The sequence below is a fragment of the Echeneis naucrates genome, chromosome 22 (genome assembly GCF_900963305.1).
Source record: "Echeneis naucrates chromosome 22, fEcheNa1.1, whole genome shotgun sequence".
NCBI lineage: Eukaryota > Metazoa > Chordata > Actinopteri > Carangiformes > Echeneidae > Echeneis > Echeneis naucrates.
The window spans coordinates 12,893,905-12,903,286 of record NC_042532.1 but is presented as its reverse complement, the minus strand read 5'-3'; the positions used below and the strand labels follow the sequence as shown (position 1 = coordinate 12,903,286).

The 9,382-nt window shown below is 40.7% G+C and overlaps 1 protein-coding gene across 1 annotated transcript; it reads left to right on the top strand.

The window, feature by feature from the left end:
• Positions 1 to 857: 857 nt before the first annotated feature.
• On the top strand, positions 858 to 8,703 carry dlk1 (delta like non-canonical Notch ligand 1). Its single transcript, XM_029494140.1, has 6 exons — positions 858 to 980; positions 1,447 to 1,526; positions 1,788 to 1,851; positions 2,350 to 2,480; positions 3,190 to 3,331; positions 6,432 to 8,703. The coding sequence occupies exons 2-6, from the start codon at positions 1,463 to 1,465 to the stop codon at positions 7,219 to 7,221; spliced, it is 1,191 nt and encodes a 396-aa protein (XP_029350000.1). The 5' UTR covers positions 858 to 980; positions 1,447 to 1,462; the 3' UTR covers positions 7,222 to 8,703.
• The last annotated feature ends 679 nt before the right edge of the window (positions 8,704 to 9,382 follow it).

Genomic DNA, 9,382 nt, shown 5'->3' with positions numbered 1-9,382 from the left:
AGACTAAGCCAAACGCTTGGTGGGAAGGAAAATACCATTCTCTGTCCTTTGGAAGGAGGAGGGAGGGGAGATAGTGGACAGCAGTAAATGTAAAAAGAAGAGAGTCGGGTAGAATTATGTATGACAGGTGGGCAGAGTAAGGAAAGCAATTCAATATTTTAAAGTTGGAGGAAGAATGAGAGTCTGAATTCTTTTGTCAGTCAGTATTCTTGTTAGGGTGGTGAGGCTGAACCGATTCCCATTTTCATCTGCCTCCTCTTCCAGAACATTGCACAGGGAAATGTTGTGCTGTATCTGAAATCAATAGCACATAGTTACTATGAGTATCTTATTAAATGAGATGAATTGTAGCATATTTAACTACCCAGCAGTGTAATAAGCAGGGAATATGAGCTCCACCTTGACCAGCCCCAACAGTGAAATGGGGCTTACATGTTCATGCATCTGTATGACAGTGCCAATTATTACAGCCCAATAATAATATACAGTGCTGCATATGATTCATTTTTAATAGGCCTGTGTTTGCCTTTAATACTTCAAGTCACTTTATCTGATAATGTATGAAACACTTCTATTTTTTCTTTTAAAGGTTATGAATGCTTTCTTCACCACTGAGACACAGACTCAGTTATTTTATATGTATATCTATATAAATAGTGTAAGAAATGTTACCATCCAGGGACCTTCTTACTATCCTTGTAAAAACATGGGGACCTGATGCAGGTTGTTGAGCCACTGCGCGCACGCACGCGCACACACACACACACACACAGAGTCCTGCTTTGGGTGGGAGGAGCGTTTGGGACTGGGACACTGAACGATCCAGCAGTTCTGTCAGTACCAGCAGGCGGACCAGTATTACACCTGTACTGTCACTTTCAACGGCACGTCGCTTGGATTTGATGGGAAAAGCAAAGGTCAAATTAAATCCGTCAAATATGATCGAAGCCACCTGCCTACAGAGTACCGGTGCGACATAGGTAAGACCATATCCTTTAAGTTCATCTGGATTTTCATCAGACAAATGTCTTGGTTTGGGAATGAAATGTTATTTTTTTTGCTCCTTGCTTTCCCCCCCTCTGTTTGTGCGTAATGGAAACCTTTGGAAGCAGACTCATATGGTTCAGGTGCCTTCCCTAGATCCAATTGCCGATCAGAAAAAAAATAAATAAAAATAACAAAGCAGTCAATATTTCAGTGAAGCTGATCAGATCAGTGTGTGATCTGCACTCCTTTGTTGTAATTAATGCAATTAATCTGCTGCGACCATCTATCTCAGAGCTACGCGCAAAATCTGCCACGTTGGTGAATCAGCTCTCTCAGTGCTCCCTTCAGGGATTATTGTTCCCGTAAAAACGAACTTTTCAGTCTGTTTGGGCGGAAAAACATCGCTTCCTCACAAACCAAAGAGCTCTCTCTGCGACCTCACCTGCTTTGTGTCTGCAGGACAAAGAGGGTCAACATGGAAATTACGATGCATCTCACAGCTGTGGTTTCTATTCTGGTCGTGACAGGCAGCGCCAAAGGTAACCTCACATTTTGATCAGTCCAACAACACGAAGAGATTTGAGTCATAAAACAAAAAAAAAAAAAAACAAAAACCAAAAACAAACAAACAAAAAAAAAAATCAGACAAGCCAAAAAAGCAAAATAACAAAAACAAAAAGGAATTGCTCTGTGCATAGAAAGAAAGTATAATGAATGAATATTTCATTGCTCTGAATGTTTTATGTCTTTCTGATTTTTGATTCAAATACTGCTGCTGCCCCTTCTTCTCTGTCTCAAAGGTTGGGAATGCAGCGCAGGGTGCAACACAGAAAATGGGTTTTGTGAGAAGCCAGGGAAGTGCAGGTACCTATCCTATCTGGGTGTGAAGACTACATCCCGTGGGCTTCTGCTGCAAGCTTATTTTCAAAAATCTCTGTCTATGCTGTGTATGCCCCCCCTCCACTTCCCCCCTCAGAGAAATGTAATCACAATCCAGCCAGGTGGATCCTCCTGTTTTCTCTACATTTGCTAGACTCTTGTATTGTGTTAAGTGCCAGATCAGCCCTTTGTTTGTACAGTAAAAAGCTCTCTTATCCTTACAGATAGCTCAAAAGCTTTTGGTTACCATCTCTGTCTAGTGTGAAAGGATTTTTCTGGCAAAAGCTATTGTGCTATTGCCCTTGAGTGAAAAACACGGGAGGATCTGTAATTACTGCATAATCAAAGATAACTTGAATCTTTCATTTCACATTAACTTAAAGACCAAAGCCTGCAGACGTGGTGACGACAAGCACCCGACTGTGAGGCTCTGCGGAGGGTACATAAAAACCTCTGGACTTGTTCCCTTTTCCACTCATGCAGGTGCAAGCCGGGGTGGCAAGGAGATAACTGTGACCAGTGCCTGCCCTTCCCCGGCTGTCTACACGGCACATGTGAGAGGGCATGGCAGTGTAACTGTGAGGAGGGTTGGGTCGGCAGCCTGTGTGACCAAGGTGAGTCTCATTAAGCTCGTACCTCTAGCTGCCTCTCGATGACATGTCACAGAACCCTGGAGACATAGTTTACAGCCAAACCAAGCTGGAGTCTGGAGAATATACTTCACTGTATTTTTAGATGGGATGGGAGTAGAAAATAATGACAGTGAAATCTGGATTTGTAGCCACAGAATAACTGAGAACACTTACTATAAAGTGCCATCGTCTGCTTTGTGCGATCACTTGGAATGAACTAAAGAAAACCTCAATGGTATTGTCCTGTGGCTGTCAAGATTCAAACATTAACGATTCCTAAAAGGCACATTTCCATTTCAGAGGCCACTAGTTAAATCTGCCCCTTATGAATTAACATTTTTTATATCTTCAATGAATATTATCACATAAAAATTACTTGTGGCCCCTTAGGCAAAGGTCCAAAGAAAGCGAGAAGATTAGCGGAAGAAAGAATATTTTGCCTTCTGGCTCAGTTTGACCTTCTTATCAGCTCCCACAGTATTTCTCTTATTGGAGCATATGAGCTGCCTGCCCTGTGTAATGTGGTTGGTTATGTTCTCAGTTTTGCTCTACGTGAAAACATGCTGTGGTTGGGAGTGTGAGTGAGAAAGTGGAAACAAATTGAGTGGAGGAAAAACAGACAGAGACATAGAAACGCAGCAAGGGAGATCTAAAAACAGCATGCTGTCCTTTTTTTCTTTTTTCACAACAGATATCCGCCTGTGCTCAGCCAGGCCTTGCGCTGGTAACAGCACTTGCATAGACACAGGAGAGGGGGGATACCTGTGCATCTGTCCCCACGGATATGAAGGAGAGAACTGCCACCTCAAGAGAGGAGCTTGCCTTATAAATGGGTACCATCGCATCTTTCACTTGACTTTCTATTTTTAGCAGAGGAAAACACCAGCCATTTGCAGCCTTGTCTCCATTTGTTTATCATTAGAAGCAGTCCTCAATACATACAATGCAACGTTGTCAGCTTTCGCTGTATCTCCAAGGCAGCCAAATGAAACCACCCCAAATCTTGGCTTGCGTGCATAGCTCTGGTAATGGTAGGCAGTTAGAAGAGTGTCCAATGTCCTGTTTTACCCTTAATGAAGAAAACATTTGAGTTTTAAGTTCACCTGTAAGTGACATTGTACCGTTCATGCAATCAACAAACGGTTCCTTCGCAACGACAAGCATGCTAAAAAGTATGAGTAAACGAGTTTCCAAGTCTCTGGAGGAAAACTGCCTTTGAAGGGAACGCTGGGTGTTTGCTTGGAGCCAGAGGGTCAATCTCAATCTAGTGAGGACAGTCATTAAAAAGCACAGCAAAAGGCAGAGAGGAACCAGTACACCTGTCAGTGGGTACATCAGGTCCAAAGACCTGATACAACTTGGAGGTGAATATGTGCAGACTTCATTTCATTGGCTGCAGCAAACAAACCGATAACCCACATTGCCATATTGTCTCCCTTTAAATTGAAAGACCATAATATTCTTTACCCAGCATCAGTATTCACTTGGAGTTGTGTTTCTTTCTACACGGTGAATGTAAACTGTTAATACACTGTGCCAGTCAGTCCCAGAGGAATCACATCTCCAATATCTATGACATCGATGACTAAAACGTGAATTTGTTCCAAGAGTACCATTGGAAAAATGCTTTTACGCCAAGTAGCTTCCTGCTGTGGCTTAAAACAATGAAAAGTAAATACTAGTTGTTTTGACCAAGCACTGTATTGGTATTGCAGTTTGTGTGCTGTGTCCAAGTGTTTAAGCCACAAATCTGGATTTTTCTGTGACAAAAAACCTCAGAAAATTACAAATAAATTAACACATAGAAATTTGTGACTCTTTCATAAACATGATACTTGGATGTGTTCTTGCTTCTTGATGAGCATAGACCTTTGCACAGCAGCTGGTTAGTTAGCTGGCTAGTTCAGGGACTGCATCCTTTACTGCCAGGTCAAAGTTTTCCTATCCCGTATTTACCTTATTTCACGGGAGGTGATACATTTGCTATAATAACTGTTTAAGTGCCTGAAGGGAACACCTGTAGTGACAGAGTATCTGAATAGAGTAATTACAGTAGATGGTTGGCCTGAATATAGTTCAAAACAAAATCCTTATCTGGAATAGGATATTACTCACAGCTGACCCAGTGTACAGCTGCTCACTGTTTCGACCTTTAGAAATCATCGTATATTCTGCCTTTCTATTGACATGAGCAGTCCGACAGTGAACCATCCTCCTGCCCATCAGGCAAATATGAAAGAGTCTCTGGAGATGCGGCAAGCTGACACAGCCCCTTCAGACTTTCAACCCCACCATGTTGATTCAGCGTTGTTATTGACTTGAACCATTAAACTCATTGTCAGTGAACTGACAGCTCTCCTTCATTAAAAAAAAAGATCTCTCATTATAATGTTCACAATGGGAAAACTGGGCCTCAGTTGTATGTCTGGGGAATTCAATTCTATTAAAAAGGCCTGCCTGACGTTTCATGAATCAGCTTCTCTACGAGACTCTGGAGATGTCTGCAAAGTATGTCAAAGTCATTATTCTTTTGACTCCCTGAGACAGAAAGCGAAGAACTTCTGTAATTACATGAGCTACTATAAGGGATATTGATTGTTTTCATTCTGGGTTTTTCCTCAGTGCACTTAGTTCTTAAAGCACAGCTGCAGGCATTACATGCTGCACGTGTGCACAAAGATTATTGCAGAGGCAAAATGAAGACATGGATGTCTTATTAAAGACATGCAAGAGGCTTTTAAATTAAAAAATAAGCTGCTTTGTTTTTCATTACTGCTGGTTGATACAATAAAAATTAATACAAAATATTATATCATAAATTTTGATGGAGTGAAAACAATTGGTAGATTAATTTATTGCTGTCAAGTGTTTTGGTAATTGATCAGTTACAATCTTTTTTTTTTTTTTTGCTTAAACTTCTCCATTGTGCCTCTTGTTTTTCTTTTATGACGTAAAATATTTTTCATATTGTTGCTTGTTCAAAACAAGCAATAGATAACGTTTTCTTTTTTTCAGTTTTTGATATTCAAAACAATCCAATGAATCAGGAATATGATCATAAATAGATCATAAGAATGAACAACAAATTGATTTCAAAATACATAACATTTTATTATGTTCAATGCAACAAACCTCTTTCTGTGAAACAGATCAACATTTCTTCACATACGTAACACAACGTTTATCTAAAACAAATTATTTCTGACTCCCTACAAAGAGTTTGAATCTGTCTTCTGCTGCTGTAATGATACTGAATTACTGTTAAAAAGAGCAGAGGCCTGAGTATGACTCTTACCCATTGAGCTCCATGCTCTCTATTCTGCAGATTTGTAATTTGGAGTAATTTAAATAAAACCCTGCTTGATTTTCGCCTATTTTTCAGTAGCTTTTGCCAAACTTTGGTGCCAGAGTTAAATTTAGTGTTGACATATTAAGTGCTTTTACTGCCATCACCTCCCCAGAGAGTTGATATATAAAAACAAACCTAAATAATTAAAGGTAACTTTTGGTGCATTTGCAGTTTGATGCATCCTGATACAAAAAAAAAACCAACTAAATAAAACAACAATAACACACACACAAAATATCCAGCTTGGCCTCAGATTTTCCCAATTGCAGTTAACGTTTATAATTTAGCTTTAATTTCATTCAGTTTTTCTAAAATAAATAGATCTAATTACAGGCATGTGGTTTTCTCTGGACAGCAATGATATTTTCTATTAATGAATCTTAATCGATGTTATAGATGAAGATAGATGATTTAGATTTAATTTGGGATAATGGCCCCAGGATACTTGCCCTGTAGGATCCCACAAAATAAAGATTTAAAAGGCATCCCTGCACAGGATAATATATTCTGTTGGAAATCTGTGCACATGATTCCAGGTCCTGTCTCCTTGCTGTGTTGTCACACTGTGCTGCTCTGTCCTCCAGCTCTCCTTGCCAGAACGGAGGCACATGTATAGATGCTGATGGCTCAGCTGCCCACTCATCCTGTTTATGTCCCTCTGGATTTTCCGGAGACTTTTGTGAGATCAGCATCAATAGCTGCCAGCCTAACCCCTGCCTCAATGGCGGCAACTGTACAAACCACGGCCTGTCCTTCACGTGTGTTTGCCCGCACGACTTCACTGGTTTCACTTGTAACGACACCACCAGCCTCTCGCCCTGTGCCAGCCAGCCTTGTGCCAACGGCAGCACGTGTGTCAGTCAGTTGGATGGAACCTTTCGTTGTGTTTGCCAGAAATGGTTTTCAGGTCCCACATGTTCCCTGCAGCACAGACCAAAGGGCAGGTCCAAGCCGGTTGGTGCCAGGTTACAGGACCACAGAGTGTTCTCACTGACGCCGCAGCATTACTCCCTCCCTGCTCACGCCTTCCACAAGCTCCTCAGACCACCAGAGAGGGACCTGCTTAAGATCACCCTGAAGGAGACCGTCCACACCCCTGGCGTCCTCGTCACCCAGGGTCAGCTCATCTGCTTTGGCATCCTGGCCATGCTCACCTGCCTGGTCATCCTGGGCACCACAGGCATTGTGTTTTTTGGCCGCTGTGAGACGTGGCTGGCTAATGCCAAGTACAGCCAGCTTGTTCGGCAGCAAAGAGAACACCTGCTGAGAGAAGCTGGCGTGGCTAGCCAGGAAGAGCCTGAGCACTCCGTCAACATCATCCTGCCTGAGAAGATTAGACTCACCAGCTTTGGGAGACACTACACCTCCATCTGATTAAACTGTCCCTCCTCTTCTTCTCTCCATTTGGAAGGAGTTTAATATGAATGTAAAAATTACAACGAAAGAACCACTATGATTGTTGTACAGTTGTGTTTATAGATTGAGAGAGTGTGGACCACTGTATTTGAATGTATCGTGTAGACAGAGTGGACAAACATGACACTGAATTGTAAAAACTACTTGAGTAATGTATAAAATTATAAAACATGTTCCTTAAAAAAAAAAGCACACTGATGTTAATATGGAGTACAGTAGTGGGATAAATGTGTGAGCAGTACACAAGACCACACTTTGGATATATCAAATTTAACTAAGTAATGGTGGCCAACCAGTGATTTTAAATCTATCACCAGAGCTGCAGCGATTAGTCCGTCTACAGAAAAGCAATTGGCAACAACATTGAATATAAATCTGTCATTTCAGTGTGAGGAGTTTCCTTATCACGTATGATAATAAACTTAGGAAGTAAAATGAGCTACAGTGATACTGCAGGGGATGATGATAAAGTGATTTATTGATAAAATCATGACTAATAAAAATAATCATTAGTTGCAACGTGCTGCAACGTCATACATTGTGTGAACTTGCCATTTTGTAATTTGAGCAAAAATACAAAGATTGAGTTTGTAAAGTATGTTTTGTTTAAAAAGTATTCCTACTTTCCACAACTGTACTTTGAACTCCTGCAGGTCATATATCTACAAAACAGACTCGTTTTCTTTTTAAATTGTTACTGTACGTACCTGGAAGAAATTCCATTTTGGAAATAGTATTACATTTTCTCTCTTTATAGATGCCTCACTTTAGCTGTTGACCTTAAAGTCATATACAAAGATCTATACTCTCTTACAAAGATGTGAGTATTTTTTTCCAGAAGGCCACTTTCTGTTTGTATCCATAGCATGAATACAGTCATGCTTTCATCAGTTAATTGATCTTAAACTCATTTGCAGTTTCTCCAAGAATTTGCTTTTTTTTCCCAGCATAAGAATTTCACAGGAGCCCTTAAATCAATGCTGTTAAGTGTTATTGGTTTGTCTCATCATGCATGAGATGGTCACACACACGGCTGGAAAATGGATTAAAGGAAAACAAGGTTATAAAAACAAAACAAAACATATGTTTATCATCCAATCTGGTTTCATGGAAGCAAATGCGGAACATGTATACTGTAAAATATTTAAATGTATTCATTGCTGATATGAGGGTTTCTGATACATTTGTACATTCATACAGTGTTCTCACCCCCATTTGGCTCACAAAGAGGCAGTGTTAATGTTGTGGACTTTGTTTATAATATTTCTCTGATAAGGATGTTATCTTGTGCTTATACCATCACAGAATTACATTCCAGGTTTTGTATGACACTGTGCAGAAGTATAATAATAATAAAAAAAATATTTACAGCAGCATTTCTACTGGGGGTGAGCGGCTGTGACTGTAAGTCAGTATTTGTTCCAGTTGCTGATTATATGCTGTTATACAATGGTCAGATGATGTTTTGTTGTCTACTCAATGCTTTTAATAAAATACAACAAAGTGTCTTCTTGACAAAAATGCTGGCAGTGATACATATCTGTACTCAGTATTCAGTCTTGTTTCTAATTATGATCAGCATCCAATATATCCAGATCTGCTGCTCTGCTGACACAACAAGCAGGTTAAGACATGGTCAGATGCTTGGCAAAGCCAACACAACCACTATATTTCAGTCTGGGATCCACTCTGTGCACAAACAGCATGCCCCGCTACCAACTGACCTGTTCTGAAACATTGAAACATCTGCTCTCCTGCTTTGTATGACTTTAGTAACCCCTTCCTCATTTTGCAGTGAGCCAACTCACTGATAATCACAGTAGTGACTTTTACCTGCGATACTGTCACTAGAGCTACAGCATTCGCTAACAGTCTCTGTCGCCACCTTGTGGTGCCAGTTATCTGCATCACCAGTACTGAGGCAAGATCCCCCGTCCATTACAACAGTAAAGTCAGGCTAGGGCGTAAAATGTCCTTAGAGATATTCTGCAGACCCCACCCTCGCCCAGATGTGAGCTGGGATTGGCTCCAGCAACCCCCACGACCCAGAAATGGGTAAGCAGAAGAAGATAGATGAATGAATGAATGATACTCTGAAGCTACATCCTCTGATACAGTG